The sequence below is a fragment of the Falco biarmicus genome, chromosome 11 (genome assembly GCF_023638135.1).
Source record: "Falco biarmicus isolate bFalBia1 chromosome 11, bFalBia1.pri, whole genome shotgun sequence".
Taxonomy (NCBI): domain Eukaryota; kingdom Metazoa; phylum Chordata; class Aves; order Falconiformes; family Falconidae; genus Falco; species Falco biarmicus.
The window spans coordinates 22,980,277-22,998,693 of record NC_079298.1 but is presented as its reverse complement, the minus strand read 5'-3'; the positions used below and the strand labels follow the sequence as shown (position 1 = coordinate 22,998,693).

Sequence of the window (18,417 nt, the reverse complement as noted above, 5' to 3'; positions counted from 1 at the left end):
ACTGACTGTGACTGAGCTCCAGGAAAGAGTGAGGCAAGGCTGTGGGGATTTGGCAGCAGTCACAGGGTCTGAACAGGGGTCTCTGCTCTTCAAAGAGAGAAGGGATAGCCTGGAGACCCACAGCAGACAGAAAAACTTCAGAGTGCTTTTGCATGGAAGCAGACTGAGGCTTTGTGGGTGTCCCACGAGAGGCATAATTTAGGCTGTAATATCTCAGTCTTTGAATTCTTACCTGTAGTAAAATGAGAGAGGCTGGAAGAAGAACAAAACATGCACGTAGCGAGATGACAAACAGTACCATAGGTGGCTCCAAGCGTTGTCTGGCATGCACACGTACACAAGCCAGCCACAGAATGGGAATCATGCCACATGCGTCCAACCATCATTTGCACTGAACCCAAGAATAATAATTCCCACCAAGAGGCAGGCTGTTAGCGCAGGCTTAGTGCCATGCTACTGTAGCTACATAGCTTCTCGCTGCTGTGGAGCACTGGAAAAGGAAGCTCATGGTCGCTTGCAGCACGGTCAGAGTAACTCCTAGCTGCTGGCCGGTGGCCGTGTGCTCCCTCTGCTTGCAGGGGCAAGGCCAGGTCACCAGCACTAACGTCGTTGACTTTGCACGTTGTGTCAGGCTGGATGATGTGGTGGCAGGGGCCTGTAGGTACGAATAGCTTTCTGGGATGAAGTCAGAGCACAAGCTCCTCCGAGGCAATTTAAAAAGGAGTGAAATGCTCAAGAGGATAATGCAGAGCAAACTGATGTAAATGATTCTTCTGCATAAACTGCAATTTTTGTAATTTGTTTTGGGAGTGAGGGGAGTGTACTTTGCTGTTTGGTTTTGGTTTGCATAAATTCAGAAAATGTTGTGAATTATTTTTTTTCTGAAAATATGATTTAACTGTTGAAAGGGAGCTGAAGCTTTTGTGATGAAGGGGAAATACTATGATAGGAAAATTCGGGATTATTGTGATGTCCATGTTCCAGACTTATTAGACCTGAAAATAGATGAACTGGGGAGATTACTTTGTATAATTTCTACATATGTAAATGGGCATATAATTATCCATCAGTTTAAAATATTAGTGCATATTTACTGTATAATAATTAATTCAACTTTATAAGCAAATGAAGATTGCCTCAAATTTACATACAATGTGAAGAAAAGTCCCTTTATCCTTTGTAACTGCAGCATTTGGCAGGTTCAGGAATAAATAATCTTTTGTGGCAAGGGTATGCCTTATCAAACATATGCAGATCAGTGCTAATTAATGCTAATTAAGGTTTCCTGTCTATCTAGTTGGAAAAACGTCCAAATGTTATGAAATCCAGTTAGTATGCCTATTACCCTAATTGTTTTATATGGGATGGTTCTTAATTAAAATATGTAAATTGACCTTAATTGCTATATACTAATGGAGGTTCATGTTATCTCACTAAAAATGACAAGATGGTGGGAGGGGTACTTAAACAAATAGTTCTGATACATTTGTAAATAAATGACCCTTACTCAAAATTATTTTTAATTGGAAATTGGCAAAAGGAACATTTTGCCATCTATGTTTCTCTTTAGTTTTAAATAATTGCGGAATTTACAGTTCTTTGTTAATGTAGATACGGTGACATTGCAGCTTAATTAAGACTACTAAACAAGTCAACATTTTGTGTGTTTACTGTATGTTTCAAAATTGTTTGCTAACCTCATGGTGACCTTCAGAAATATCGTGCTTTACAGTATTGTTCTTAATTTTCACTAATTTTGGTTTTATTTTTTTATTTTGATCTCTTCTATTCATATAATTGCATTTGTGAAGCTTGACACACCACTGTACTTTTACTGGTGACGGGACCTGTGACCCTGACTTTTCAGCAGAGAGGGTGATGGGGCAGCACCTCTTTGCACTTCACCCGTTAGTGCTGGATATGGACTTTGATCATCTTTGGGGAGGATGGGTCACATGTATGCTGTTACGTTACAGGCCAACGCAGTTTTTTACACAGTCTTGTATGTCCTCTATCCAACACAACAGCGTTACTTGAATGATTTTTTTGTATAGCAGTTTATAGGTGCCCCACACTAGCGTTTGATAGCTACCATACAGTTTCACACACAACAGCAAACATTTTTCTCCTCTGTTGTAGAGAATCTAATTAGAGAATCTGCTAATTCAGAGAACTGGCCTAGAATTGTAGTTTTTACTCACGATAACAGTATTTTTGAAACAACTGATACATTTAAGTTTATGTTGTTTCATGGACATCTCTGATGTATGCCTTGCCTTGCAAAATCGATCTGAAATGTTTCACTGTTTTGCAGGATATCGTGACCAACGTTTCTCCAAGGATTGTACGTGGAATTACTTCAGGTCCTTTGTATGGCCCAGGCCAAGGCTCTTTTCTAAACATTGAACTGATCAGCGAGAAAACAGCAGCATATTGGTGTAAAAGTATTGCTGAACTGAAGGCTGACTTTCCAAACCGTGTAAGTACCGCTCAGTCATAAAGATGCAACATACTTATTTAGAATCTCCAGTTTACAGATCTGTGAAAACTCAGCTATTTAATATTTATTAAATAGAATGCCAATTGCTTTATTGACATGAGTATGTTATTAAAAACCAGAAAAGCCCATTCAAATAATCCTTATGATGGAAAATTCTGTGAAATGACTGTTACACAAATAGAGAACAGTCATGATTTTTTAGTTAGGCTGATGTTTAGATTCAAATAGATAGTATCAAGGGAAAGACTTGATCCCAGTGTGGATGCTTCTCAGTTCTGTTGTGAATAATTTTGTGTTTAAGATCATATTTAAAGATGCAACTTATAATAATCTTTGCTGTTGTGAATTGAATTTGATCATAAAAGGAATCTTTGTTCTTTTCATTCTTAATCCAAATATGAAAGATACTTCTAATGTTTTTATAAGCAATTGGCTACTTTAGGAGAAAAAAACCCAATACTGACTTAAGGTTAAATTCACTACAAGGGTAGATTTTTTAAGAGTATTCTTGGCAATGGGAAATGTCTGTCTAGAAGGTAATAATCGAAGTTGGGAGCAATGACACTGCCAGCTGGTGTAAATGGTTTTCAGCTACTGTTCTTGTGAATAAGAACAATGAGGTGGACAGTAAAATTCTCCTCAATCATTATCTCAAATGAGTAGAGCTAGAAATCCCAGAACCTACATAACTTCTGTCTTGAAGTTATTACCTCCATGGCTCAGCTATGGACAAAAGAAGTGAATGTTCCTTAATGTATTAAGATATGAAGACAATCAGTTGTTTTTTTTTCTTATTCCTGGAGTTTAAATGTATACATCAGCAAGTATAAAAATGTTTAAACATGTTGTATTGATAGTAAAAGTGAAGTGCTGTGTGTTTAATAACTACTTCACAACGGATGGACTGTGTGTTTCTCTGCTGAGGTTCATGTTGCTTTATTTACTGTGACTGAGCTTCGTAATACTGAATGTGTGAATTGAAAGAAAATACTGTAATTTTCTGATTTTTGTTTTAATGTCCTTTTGTCAAAGTCCTGGGTATTTTATGCAGGCAGACTGTCAGCCGCTTCTGCTGTGGGAATGGTCTCCTATTGCAGTCTTCACCAAAAATCTATTACATCACTTTGTGCTTCAGGCCAAACTGTTCTTTCTGTGAGGAAAAGCACTAGCAACATTTAAAAAACAAATAATTTGAATTTTCTGAGACCTAGCCTCTTGTGTGGGATGAAGAAGTCCCACTCTTCCACAGTTCCCGGGGTGAGCATCTTCTGATTATCCCTCCCTATGTGAGTTATTACTGTGAGAATGTGAATTCAGCTCCTGCATGTTGGCTGTGGCTTCTGCTGTGGCATCTTTGAGGTTCGTAACACCTGTGTGGGCATGGGAGAAGCAGCACCCAGCAGCAGCTTACGGGGATTTTTAAAACATGCCCGTGAACTTATCTAGGAACTGTCATAATTATAATGGTAAATTTGTTGCTAACTGAAAACAGGTATTTGTTCCCTGAGTAGAAATGTGATTATTTAGAAATATTCTGTATAATTAGAGCTTACAGATATTCCCCCCACCCCCAGTTCCTGTACACTCCGCTAGAAAGGCTTTTTAAACTTGATGTGTTTTCTTACAAGCAAAATCAATTTCTGAGAACTGTTTGGGTGAGCTTAATTAGCAAACTAAGAATGACATTTTCTTCTCAAATGAAGGCCAGAGTTGAGGACACAGGTGATCATGGTAAAAAAAACTTACCTTGCTACGGTAAATAATAAAAACAAAGCAAAATTTATACATAGTTACTTTTGCTATGTAATACAAGTAATTTAAGGTAAGATTTATCTTACAGATGAGGATATGAGCAAAACAGCTACCTTACTAGAAGGTTATTCCACAACAGCATCCTGTCTGGTGCCATTAGCCAGAAATGAACCATAACACGCAAAAAGCAGCTAAGTTCCCCCAAGAGAGGCTAGTATTTAAACTAATTTTTGCAAGGGGTTGTGCAAAAAAGGACCAGTCACAGCTCAGTGAATAATGTCACTTAATAGTGACGTGTTGCCTCTGTAGATCAGGAACTAGCATCTCCCTTGTGCTGTCATCACCCCTTTAGTGGGTGGCCTCATTCTTTGACTGTTCTGACTCCTAATTCTTGCTTATAGCTTGCAGTTATCTCTGACTGGCAGTCTTTCCTGGTCTTCTCTTCCATTAGCTTCTCCCTTTGAACCTGAACCTACTTCGAGTGGACTAGTGCAAAAGCTGCCACCAGCAGAAACTTGCTTGAATGCCATGAGTAGTGAATTAAATATTTGTAAGGGTCCAAGCAGAGGAAAAAGCAGAAAGAGAAAGTGTCTGGATTTTATATGTTTGCTTGTGGAGTATCATCAAAAAGTTTTGCTGTTTCAATTTGGGATCTTTTTTAATTGAGTTAATTTAATATCACTTTTACTGGTTGGTTGGTTTTGTTTTGGTTTTTTTTTCAGAAAACACGCACACAAAGAAGTCAGGTGATATGCATAGTAAAGGCCCAAGATTACTTTTTTTTGTTACTTTATTTTTTTTTTTTTTAATCAGGTGCTTCTCTGTTAAAATGATTTGCAATTACAAATGGGATTTCTGGTACTTCAGTCATCTCAGTAAGGTATTACTTCAGCAACTTGGCTGAGACCATTTAAGATATATGGTATTATTCAGCATTCATTCTTAAATTTTCAAAGGATGCAGTTTTAAAAATGTTGTGACCACTGCTTCCCTGTATACCAAGAAAATATATAAGCTATCAGTCAGAGAGCTGTGAAAGTGAGAAGAAAATTGGTGTGTTTGTGTTTGCTGTCGTCTTTTTACTTTTTCAGATATTGTGGTTTTACTTCTTTGGAGCCTGTCTTTGTGATAGCCAAACATCTTCCTTACACGGTTAACTAAGGTGGTTTTTTTTTAAGAGATTCTGTTAAGTATTTATGTTTTTCTGTCTTCTGGCCACACATAGCATTTGATGCCACAGGATTTATCATTCTGTGCAATTATTAATCAGGATAAAATGGGGTGGTGGTGTTCTTTATTAGTAGAGACTGAAAACTTGACAGTGAGAAAAGATTGAACAGTTATTAATTTCATACTCTTAAATTTAATATTCAAATATCCCTTCTTCATTAGTATAAAGCTGCCAGCTTATTGGCAAATTTTGCAGGCCCGCTCTCCCAAAAAAGGTTGTTTGTGAAGTGTTATATTAATATAAAACTCAAGAAAAAGTGAAAGAAAAATATCAATAATCAAAATTTTAAGATTTAAATTTCATTACTGCTGTTTGAGGGGAGTGACTGCTGAAACCACAATCATAGTTCGGTAGTCTGTTCTCTTTACTCCCTAAAACAGAGGGACATTTTGAGCCAAGGAAGGCAACTAAAAGCTGTTCCTGTGTAATACAAATATTACCTCAACAGCATAATGAGAAATGGGAAGAGTCTCCCTTTCCAAGGCCTGCTCAGATGGGTTTGAAATGGCAGAGGGGAGATTTGGAGGTGGTGAGCAAGTGGCTGGGGGGGTGGGGGGGCTTAGCTGCTGAATGGGAGCAACCCATCATGGGTGGGAAATGCATGAAGTTGTCAGTTTGTGTTAAAAGGACTAGACCGTAAGTTGGACACGCAATATTTGAAGTGTTTTAGGTAGCAGGGCAAAAGAACTAATGCTAATGCCCCAACATGTCCTGTTTTCATATTTTATTTGCCAAAGAGGTACTTGATTATACAGTGTATTGATGTGCTTTCCAGCCAGTATATGGCTGAAAAAAAATGGTGTTTTATGGTATATTCAATAAATTAGTTTACTTAAAAAATATTAATTTGGCCAAGAAGAACTCACCTAATGATATGATCAGGAATGACAACTGTGCAGGAAAGAAACCAAACAACCACTTTTACTTCAGCAAAACTTTGCAGGCTTGAATCAGTAGAAAGTGTGGCTGAGAAAGTTGAAAAGAAAATCATAAAACTTGGAAGAGAGCTTACTGCTGAAATTCTATATTCACCTACTTGACATTAGCTACAATATGGCCATTATTTGTGCCGGGAACCATGAATACTGGCAGTGGCAGTACATCTTTGTGTGCCAGTAACACAGTGAAGCTGGCAATCATGAGAATCATTTTTGGTGATTGGGAGGGAGTGGGATATATTGGTGGTAGCACTTTTTTCATCGGAAAAAGCATACAAACTGCTGCTGTTCCTCATCAAACCCTTTTGCTCACCATAACTCAGCCTTCTCATTTGAGTTGGTAAGCCACCTACTTACACAGATGTCTATTCTTCTAGTCCCAAAGGCATGTCTATATATTTACACTACCTAGTAGCTGGGCAAATATTTTAAGGTTGCATACTACACTGAGACCTCTTTAGCATTTACACTGGGGAGAACAAGCATGAGAAGAGCAGGGTTTGAAAAGGGTAAAACACTTCTCTCTGGAAAAATGTGAGCTGGGGTTTCAGTAAGAAGGCAATGGACGCAGTTGCCAGGTAGTCTTTCTCTACTCTCCCAAAACTGTAACTGATGCCCTGTAGATGATAAAAAAGTAAGCAAATTAATGAAAAATCTCAATATGCAAATTAATTTGGGTCTGAGTATGTTCAGTAGCTCAAAGCAGTACAGATAAAGTGCTTTGAAAGGACATTGAATGAAATAAAATAGATTGCAGAGGAAATGTCATTCCCTACAGGGCTAACAGAGGTCCATCACAAACAAGCAAATGTCTCAGAAATTTGTACTGCAAGGAAGAGCTGGGGTCTTGGAAGAAGATGCCAAATAGAGTCTTTTTCAATGTTGCTCTATTATTATACTGGAAGTCTTAAAAGTAACTTTTTGGCCTCCTGACTGAGCACAAATGAGTTTGTGCTGCTGCATGGCTCTAAGGAACATACACAGGATGCCAGATTGTGCGCTGTGACACTGACTGTGTGATTCAGATAAGTGTCGTGACATGTTAATTGAGAAACTTCTTCTACTAGAAACATCAAGTACTTTTGGACCCCAAAACTAAGCTCAAAACTCTTTGTCATCTTAATGTTTGTTCTGCTGCTTTCAGAATGTTGCTGACAGTCTCTCTGACAGTTACTCAGCAGAGAGCAGCTTTTCAAGGCTGAAACTGTTAAAGACATATTTTCGTTCAACATTTTGTTCAGAATGTCCCAGGAACACCTGTCAGGAGTAGCCGTGCTAGGGAGCGTGTGGGAACAGATCGCTGGATCCTGGGCTGATAACCAACTTCTTTGTAGCATAGGGGGTTTTGGTTTGCTTTTTTTTTTTTTTTTTTTAAATCTCCTGAAATGGTGTAATTATATTGTGCAAGTTTTTTTCTGCTATAGAGGTATGAGGCAGTGAGGTTTAGTTTGGTTCTGGTGTTTGGGGTTCTTTTGGTTTGTTTGTTTTTTCTTGGTTTTTTTTTTAATAAATTTAGGCAACAAAACCAAATTTGTTTTTATTTTACTGTGAGGGTAGGAGGAAATGAGGGGTTACAGAGCAAGAAAAATACAGTTGAACAAGCATAAGGGAGTACCTTGCTCCTGTAACTTTTGCTGCAGGAAAATGCAATGTTCAAAAAGATTTCCTGAAGTTATAAGGTGACCAGAATATCTAAAATTGCTGTAGAACTCCTTTGAGACTTAAAATTAAGAGACATTAGGTGGAAAAGTCTTTAAAATACAGAGGAATCATAGGCTTCACAGCTTTGCTGTGAGGAGAAGGTCAAAGTTGGCTTTCTCACTAGATGTATTAGGAATAATTTGTGTATTTTTGCAGGCGTTATTATAGCTTTCACTTCTGATGAGTGTTCAGAGATCTGTGGGATGTTGTGTGGAGAACATAGTATTTACATTTAGAGATATCAGTGACTGACTTGATTCAGGTTATAAAAGTTATAGTTTGTTTTACCATTTGGGTTTCAAATTTGAAATACTTGGGAATTTGGAATAACATTTTTAATACAGATAATTAGGTGAGGTAGAACCTTCATCTTTGTCTTTGTAGGAGTCATGTTCAGAAGTGAAGATCAGATTGTCAGCCAGCTGCTCTCCTTAGGGCTAGTACAGATAGCTTTGCCTTTCCATCATGAAGAAATGATACTTTGTACTCCAAATACCCCGTGGATGCATGCCTGGGTAGGTACGTCGCAGACATTTTGACAAGCCACACCACCTGCAAACCTGGAATAAAACATTTCTGAACATCCAGGCAGGGCTGCGGCCATGTGGACCTCACTGGTAACCACAGCATGCAATGCAGCATGGGCCTGAGTCAGGGGCTGCGTGTGCTCTCAGGCCTGCCGGAGGACCCTTGCTGGAAGCCCAGATGCTTGTCCACAGGAACTGGAATGGACAGAGCGCAAGGGGAGGGACCCACAAGCCAGGCTGCCTAGAAGCTTACACACTCCATATCACGGATGTGCCCAGCAGTGCGGAACAGGTACCTGGGTTCCTTTCTTTGAATTTCAGATCCACAACTCACACTAAAAAACTCCAGAAGTTGTTATTGCTGCAGCTTAAACTTCCCAAAGCCAGCCGTCATGGATGCTTGGTAGGAGGTGAAAAAACCCCCACAGCAGTTGTTAAATTCACCATATGGAAAAGATCCCTTTCACTACAGAAACCTGGCAGTAGGCCTAGTCCCTTAACATCAGAGGAAATCCTAGATGAAGAGGGAGGGCAGGTTGCAATAAGGTGCTCATGCTGGTTACCTCACCCAGGAACTAAACGTCTTGGCCCTAGCTAGTGTGGAGTGCAGGAATGGCCAGGAATTTCCAATAACTGCTGTAGTGGGTAAAAGGGAAGAGGCCCTGGAGCATGGAGCATATGACTGCCTTCCTTCTTTTGATTCGTTCTTTACCACAAGGAAGAGGGAGGATGAAAAGCTGTACAGAAAGATGTTCCTAGAGGAGAGAGAGGAGGGAGCTGATGGGAGGAAGAGCAGGCATGTTCACAAAGGAGTTCTGCATAATTCAAGGGAGCTTCCACTCCCCCTGTCTAGAGGGCATCCTCCTTGCTGCTGGTGTTGGTCCAGCTCTTCCTGAGCAATCAGGGCACCTTTTCCTCCATGCAGTCTAAGGAGGAATTCAACAAAACCTCTGATTTACACAGTGGATTTGCACCAGAAATGCCTGTCCATTTCTGTAGGCACAGCAGTTTCTATTTGCAAGTGTAAGTGAACAAAAACAGAGGCTAGTAACAGGAATGTCGATGTATTGGGTCTTTGAGATTGCATTTTCTTATAGGGAAGGAAGTTTTCTGAGAAAGGCTTTTCCACAAGGCATAAAAAATGCTGAAGCCTCATATGACCTCAATATTAATAGAGATGGACTGAGCTACAAAGTATGGTGCTGTAAATTTTCAGTTCTTGAGGCTTAGGTGTTAGTGGGGGGAAAAAAAAAAAAGGGAAAATACAGGAAAATTCTCACTGATCATCAGCATTTTTCAATAGTAGTGTTGGCTATAGCAGATCTCCTTGAGGCTTGAAAAGTAGCAAGAGTTGGCACGGGGTCAATGTAACACCTTTTTTCTGGGAGAGATCAGGTGAACTACAGACCTAAAAACTTCGATCCTTGTATGCAAATTGGTAGAATCTGTTCTAAGAAATAGAATTAATAAAAAGAAAAAAAAAGAAGGGGAAAAAAAAAAAAGAGAGTAAAGAAACTCCATTTGTAGTAAGCCACGCCTTAAAAAATTACTTTGAGGACATCAAGAGACTCAGCTGATAAAGTGAGCTTGGGTTTCCAAAAGTGTTTGGTAGGGTTCCTCATTGAAGGATTTGAAAGACATTAAGTTACTATAAAATTAGAAGGAAGAAACCCCCATGAATAAATAACTAGTTAAACATAGGAAACAATGTTAAGGAATAAATACTCAATTTTCACAGCGGATAGAGAGCTCCAGTAAAATTCCCTAGGGATCTGTGCTGTGTTCTGTGCTGTTTATTATGTTTATTAACAATCTGGAAAAGAGAGAATTTCAAGAATGTAAAATTTGCTGGTAATAGTAAGTCTTGTAGGGAGATACAGATGAGAGCTGACTATAAAGGGTTGTGAAGGATTTTGCATTACTGAGTGACTGGCCAATGAACTGCCAGATAAAGTTAAATGAAGATAAATGTAGTATGCACATAGGATAAAACAGTACTAAATTTGTATATACAGTGATTGATTGTAAGCTAACTATGCTAGGGTTACAGTAGAGAGCACTATGAAAATCTCAGCTTAATGCTGAATAACATTGAAATAAAGTATATCAAACACAGAATTTCTGGGAGAGGAAGAGAGAACAAAGCAAAAGCCATCACTATGCCAGTGTATTGATTCTTCTTTTTTTGCACATTTTGAATACACTGTGCAGTTCACGTTTTTCTGTCTCAGCGAGGGTGCAGCTGGATTGGGACCGGGAGGGTGATAGGTAGGAATGAGCAGTAGGAGACACTTCACCATGTGCCAGCGTGGCTGCGGAGCTCATTCTTACAGGGCATTGCCGGTGCCAAAGGTACCTATGGGTTGAGAAAGAACCAGCTGGAAAAATTATTTAGAGAAGGCTATGCAGTGCATCACCTCTGGCTCAGGGAATTCCCTCTTAAAAGCTCAGAGAGGTTTCTCAGGAAATAACTGCCGTAAGCTTGCCCTAGAGAGCTGCTGCTGCTGCGTGTCAGGGAAGGGGTACTGAGCTCCATAACCCATTCCTGTGGGTTTACCTTGCTGATGCACAAAGAAGAGCTGTTAGATTTGTACCCAGGATGAGAAGCCCTCTGCTGCCTCTCAGTCCTGTCTCAACCTTTGGACCATTGTGCCTGTATTACATTTTGACAACCTGATTAGCATGTAACTACATCACTTGAACTCAAGCTGAGATGAAGATATATTTTTTACTAGTTCGAAATGATGTGCTAAGGGTTTTGTAATTCAAGTGCTGTCTTCAATTTATGAAGTTTTAGAAGGCTGCATTTCCAGAGGGTCACCACAGATGATCCTACATCTAGAAACGCAAGAGAGTCTGCTAAAAATATAACAATATACCCAGAGACAGTGTTCATATATGTTCATGCATGTTGAAATGATCATGCAGTACATGTCATATTGATTGGTCCCAACTGCCACAATATTAATTTCAGAATTTTTTGTCATTGTTGTTTTAATAATATGGTTATTCATCTGGCAAAGAGGTGGAAACACACACTCTGGCCATCCATCTGAGGGAATTTTATTTTAGGAAAGCACCTATCTTTTGCTGGAAGCTGCAATTTGTAACTGAAAATAGAATTGCATGGTAAATTCAGTGAGAATTTTACAATCAATCTCTGATTCAGATGTACATGTATGTGGTGACAAATTAGGACCTTGAGGAGAAATGTGAGAGGATCTTTTATGTTTTGCGCTTGGAAACTACTGCTTTGTTGAGAAACCTGTCAAACTAGTTCAGTGCAGAACTGTACTTTCATCCTATGCATGTTATAAAACTGTGACTTATTTTGTTTTACTTTCACAGCTAAGGTTTGACAAATAGTAAGTAGTTCAGTAAGGCAGAGGACTATTTGTACATACGCTAAGAATATACTTTTGATTTGAAGAGTGAGTTATCGATCCCTACAAGAAAAGAACAGTTTTCACAGTTTTGTAAGGACTATGAACGCATCTTTAAAACTTAGCCTTAGGGTAAGAACTAGGAGAAAATTAAAGCAGTTTCTGAAATACTTCACCAACCATCTCCTAGAAAATGACCCAATCTGCTTGATTATTGGAAAAGACAAACTCCTTAATGGCTAGCATCAGCTGATGCTGGTTCAGGATGTGCTTTGACTGTTGCTGCTAAAAATTCCCTTTTTTGAAGAGATATGTGAATGGTCATTAAGCAGGAGTATTGACAAAGGAAATGCACTAAACATAAAGGCAGTGTGATTAAAAAGATATTTCTAGAATGTAATTCTGCTGACAGTGACATGAAGAGTTGCATATTTTTGTTCATCTTACTGAGATTCAAATTTCCTTTTATTTTTCTATGCAGACCATTATTTAGAGAGAAAAGACAAGCTCTTAAAATCCCCAACTGTTTTCTCAGTTTGGTAAGTTACTGTGTGCACAATAGAGTCCTGCGAAATGATCTGTGAAATCCGGCTGGGTATCAGGCAGAGCATTCATTCTTTCTAGAAATGTCCTCCGTAAACTGCCAACAAAGGAAATGGCATCATGTGTTAAAAAAAATCTGTACACTAAGAAGTCCATTTCACACACACTCCCACCCCCAATCTGTGCTTAAAATAGCAATAACAACCTTGGTGCAGGGCGTTTCCTGGCAATTAATAACTGGCCAGGGTTAATGGCCCTCAGCAGTGCCTCGGGCCATCAACTCCTCCCAGCCAGTCATTACTCCCTGGGAAATGCCCTTTTCTGGGTAGTTACTGTTTTAATATTAGGATGTACAAGTTGCCATTGGATGGGGAGAAAATGACCTTGTGGCAATGTTAAAAAATAACCCCCCAAATGGCAAAATTTAAAAAGTATTAACAGCCAGTGATCCATCAAAACTAAAGTCTAAATTCTGTAAGAATGGCAAAATTCTGCTAGCCTTATTAGCTGTGCAACATAGTTATCCCCCAAATACTTCTCCCCAATTTCCATTTCTTGTTTGTCATAGGCAATTGGTTAAATTACAACATTTGACCTTTTAAAAGGCACAGTAGCTTTGACATTCACTTATATTGGCTGTGATACGATTTTAGTCTTGTATGAGGCACTGAGTGTATGTGATTTAGGTAATTTTGCTTTTTCTCTTTTATGTAATATATATGACAATAATAATAATAAAGCAAATTTATACCTGATAAAAGTAGTAAGTGTGAGCTGTTCCTCTAGCCCGTGTTCTGCACTTAATTTCTGTGATGTGTTTTACATTTTGGGCATTCTGCTACAGCTCTAATGAAGAAAAATATGAAGGCTAGATCTATATTTAAAAGTCTTGCTCACATACTTATGTAGGCTAGGAATACTAAAAATAAAATTGCATCTAACTGCTGTCCTGGCAGAACCCTAGTGTAGATGCAGTTATACCATCAAACTGTTTATTTTTGTTCAGGAGCAAGTAAAGAGTTTACTTTACTGATAGGAACTGTGTCGATAGTAGGAGAGCTGGCTCTGTGCAGACATGTTCTAGCTTAGACAAGAAAAGCAGAGGCACATGCTTGAATCTATCACAATTGGAGCCAGCTTTTCATTCTGATTGACAGCAGCTGGACTATATCCCAGCCTCCTGTGCTTTCTGGGGAGGGGGGCTATGAAAAGATCTCAAATTCAGAGCGAAGTGTGGGAATAAAGTGTTCCAAGATGGTTTTTTTTTTTTCTTACCCACTGAGAGGAACATGTAGATTAGCAGAATTCTTAGTGGGCTCTGAACTGATCTTAATCTACACCCTCAACACTGCTGGTAGCTTCTGAACTTTTTATGCACATCGGGTTTAAGAACTATGATCATGAACTTTTACACAGTTTTCTTCATCAAACTTCTCGTATCTGTCACATTTCCATGTTCTAGATCTCGATTCACCCTGCTTTTATATTTTTATTCCTTTTTTTATGGTCTGGTTGAAACTAATGAACTGTAGTTGCTATTAAGGTTAAAGTAGCAGCTGCTAAACATCCAAATCAGGTGGCCAGCAGGACCCAAAAAGCAAAACTCTTTCTCTCTTCATACAGTGTTAGTCTCATATACTGTTACATGAACACAGACATGCCAACAGATACCACGGGACAGCAAATTCCTGAGTGTCAGTATTGTGACTACCAGTGTGCATAGTTGTAACTTGCAGCAAATACAAGCTAATTCAAGTTAATATGAATTTCTTTAATTTTGGACATAGCAAACTGGACAAACCTTGGGGTTTGAAAGAGCACTGAAGCACCTGATTGCTGCAGGTGTGCTGATGTATGGTGACTCAAAGCAGCAGGAACTTGTTTGTGCATCTAAACCTTGTGTGCGTATCTAGTCGAGGTGGTATATTCTTTTAGTTGTTGAAGGAAAAATGTGACAGTAAGTACATATTTACTGAACACTTAAACCCAAATAAATATTTTAAAGGCTTCAAGGAGACCTAAATACATCCTTTGTTATGAGCTCATAAGTTAAATGTAAACTCTGAGAAACCAACAAGAGTCCTTTTCTATCCTATTTCCTGCCGCTGCACCTCTCAGTCTCACAACTCCCAGGAAGAATGCTTTTTTGCTGCTTTATTTTTACATCTTTCTCCTATTTTTTTAAGTGCAGGGTTCCTAATCTATTTCAAGTTTCATTTTCTTTTACTTCTTTTTATGTTTAGCATTTTTGTTATAAAACTGTAGTTACATTGATGGTTTCTGTCTGTACATAACAGCGAGTTAAGGTCTTAGGTTGGGGAAAAAAATTATACTGAAGCTTTATTCCTAAATTTCAGAGTAGTATTTCTAAAAATCTGCGGTGCTTTTCTTGGAGTACAAGAACTTGATAGACTTATTCTTAGCCACACCATTCTTGGCCACCTAGCCATTTATGCGAGATATACCTCCATATTACAATCTGAATATACTTGAAGAGTGTTTCATTTAAGTTAACTGCAGTTCAGGTGAGAGTATCTAGAGGGTGTGTGAACTTTATAGGTATCCCACATTTTTACCTGTGAGCAGCATGTGTATCACAAGATAAAGGATGGGCATTAAAAATAGATGTAAGTCACATTTGCATTCGCTTAACGTTGTACTGTCAGCATCCCTCTGGTTCCTAGGGCGTCTGCCTTTGATTCTGACAGAGGCATCCACATTTCATGTGATTTATTTATTTTCGGTTTATATTTTTTGGACCACACAGTCTCACTGCTGTATCATTGATAAAATCTCTCCAACGTTAGATGGCAGTTGGTCTTTTGGTGCTTTCATTTGAAAGAGACTATAATCCTATAGACTATTCAATGCCTTTTCATTTTGGAATGTCCAATCACATAGCAGTATGTTGAACAAGTTAGGTAACATTTTTATTAAACATCCAAATATTTAGTGAAAATAGTAAGGCCTCTTTCAGTTTCTCAGCACCTTCAAATAAGCTTCCCTAAAAGATGGAGTGGGTGGAACCAGCAGTTGAGGAGGAAAGATTAGTCAGAAGGTAGCTGCCAACTTCCAGCCCTTAATTTTGTATCTTCTTTGCTGCTGGAGCGTAGCCAAAAAACTACTTGGGTCATGAGACATAACAGCTAGCTACTTAAGTGAATTGTAATGTCTGTATATAAAAAAACATATCTACACACTCATGAGATTTTTCTGATCGTATCTCAGATGGGAGCACTGAAGACCTGCCATCATGGGGTTTGGTACATAGTGGCGCAGTTGTCTGCTGAATTTCTGGCCCTGCTGGGAGGTATCAGGGGCTCATAGGAAGGATAAATGAAGAGAGGCTGTTCAACAGAAAACATGGATTTTCATCATTACTTCTTGAAAATTTCTGTGCCTGACAGAAAGCAGAGTTTCCTTCTTTGCAAAGGGACTTTTAATATCATTTCCACTATGGAAATATTTATATATATGATTTTTTTTTTCCAAATTAAAATATTTATTTATTTTTTAAAGTTTTTGAAAAGAAGCATGTTTCTTGCTTGCCTCACCTTCTTATCTTCTGTCTTTTACCTTTTGAAAATTATGAATACATGTTACTGGCCAGAAGCTATTGAATCCTAATTTGTTGCTAATTATTTGAAAAGCACAGGAATTAATTTTGTATAAGAAATGCTACTGTTGATACAGCTTTGTCATTAAATGAGCCTAGGGCTGCCATTAACATGAAACTAACAAGAAACAGTAGTCTTCCACAATGTCAGGAGGGCTCTTACTGATTTGTAGAGGTAAAAGCTGGGTAGGAATCGATGAATGCACGTGAGTGCATCTGGTATTTAGCTTTGCTGCAGTCTGAGGTTTGTGCATTGTGTGTGAGGTGGATGGCATGTTGTGGTTCTGGAGGTGGCCTTGCTGCTGGGCTGTGGGTCTGATCTGTCTCTCATTATCAACTGAATCTTATGAAAAAGCAGAGCTGTGTGACCTTGGATAGTGGCAGAAAAAGTAGAACAGGTGACTGTGTTTGCTTTAGTACTCAATGAAGGGCGAGAACGAAATCTGAAGGTAGTAGCAAGGAAGAAGAATAAACACAGTGGCCCTGCGAGATCACAGGAAGAGACAGTGGAGACAGCAATGAACCAGATCTCAAAAGAGAGCAAAGATGGTAGCTTGAAAACTGCATGAGAGAACAGAAGGCAAAATACGGAGATAAAAGACAGGTTTGAGCAAATACCAGACTGCAGCAGGTTCCAGTGCCTGGGGAAGGCTTGATAAGCTTAATGTCAGCTTGATAGGCTTAAATTTAGCTGGCTCCCTGGTGCAAGGATATGAAGTGATCGTGAAGAGAATGAGGCAAGAATACTTGTTGATCATGCGTGTTTTTGCAGGGAGGGTTCATAAGAAAATTCAGTTTGGCAGGGACCTCAGGAGGTGAGGTGAGGTAGTCCAACCTTCTGCTGAAAGTAAATTGGTTATGAAATCAGACCATTCAGAGAAAATTACACCGATTTGGAGAGGATGCCCAGAGAAGTAGAAACCTAAGTGCTCTTCAAAAGAATCATTTTAGTGTCTGGAGGAAGAAGGCAAAGGTATCACAAAAAAATGCAGATCAATAGATAGAGCAGTTATTATGATGTTACTCTGTGCATTGTAGCTTTCTGCCATCCTTTCCATCCATGCTTTCCAACAGGAAAATAACCCAGAAGGACTTTCTGTAAGTGATCCTCAGTGAAGTTCTGGTGGGGATGGATCCCACTGGTCCTGCCCTGGCCATTGAAAAGATGTCATGTTTCCAGCCTTGTGAACATTTGCACATTGTCTCCTGTCATGAGGTGAACCTGTCCCATTAATCAGGCAGGTTTTAGACTCTCCTCTTTGTCAAGTCCCATACCTAGGCCCGACGGGAGAGAATAGCATTAAGGGACTGATATGTCTCCCCCGTACAGCTGGGGTGTAAAGCCCGCAGATAATTTCCTGAAGGAAGGGCAAGCCTTATAGCCTGTTCCCACACGCCTTCTTAATGACCGTACCCTCGTCTGTCAGAACAACCTAACCTAAGAGCTGTTCCTGCAAAATCAGGTAAATTATCAGTGCTTTTCAGTGTATCACTATGAGGATAATGGTGCACAGAGAAAGAGTGGGTGAGTTGTGGAGGATGCAACCAGGCTGACAAAATCACTTACTCCTCCCAAGCATTGCTTTGGCACCAGCAATGTCACATGATGAAATAGATCACAGGGCTCTAAAGTGTAAAAGAGAGAGTTTTTTCTCCCTCCTTTCTGAGCTACATTTTTCTCCTCTACCAGCACCAATACTGCTAGTTTTTTTAGCCTTTGAATCCAAGGAAGTGAATTAAAAGAAGCCCTGGGGGTGACGGAACCAGGGAAGAGATTGGATGGACTTCTTGGGGACGCAGAGACAGATTTGACCTGAGGAATTGCTAGCTGACTGAATGCAGGAGTTGAGGAACTCTGACAAAGTTATTGTGTGCATTTTGTCTCTATTTTCTACTGATTTTTTTTTTCTAATAAGTTAAGCAGCTTTGCTGCTAAGTAATAGGGGAATTATATCTGCGTGCATCGAGAAGCAGTCAGGGACTGGAAGGGATCTTAGGGTTCCTTTCAGTCATCAGCTGAACATTGTCTCCATGGGAGCAGCCTGCATCCCTTGAACATACTTGTCTCCAGTTGGCTTCCCCTCTCAGCGGGGCACCCCGAAGAGAGTTGCTTGTGCTACTGTGAGAATAAACAGTAACAATTAGCGAGGTGCTCAAAGAGCTGTGTTAAAAAGGACTGTGTGTATATCTGAGCAGATAATTTGATGAGAGAAAAATTTCTAAAGG

General features: G+C 39.3%; 1 protein-coding gene across 1 annotated transcript in view; it reads left to right on the top strand.

Annotated features, from left to right (window-relative positions):
* DPYD (dihydropyrimidine dehydrogenase) overlaps positions 1-18,417 on the top strand; it is a 367,004-nt gene that overhangs the window by 217,098 nt on the left and 131,489 nt on the right. The window contains exon 14 of the mRNA XM_056356052.1: positions 2,315-2,479. Within this exon, the coding sequence (XP_056212027.1) occupies positions 2,315-2,479 (165 nt within the window). The remainder of the gene's footprint in view (positions 1-2,314; positions 2,480-18,417) is intronic.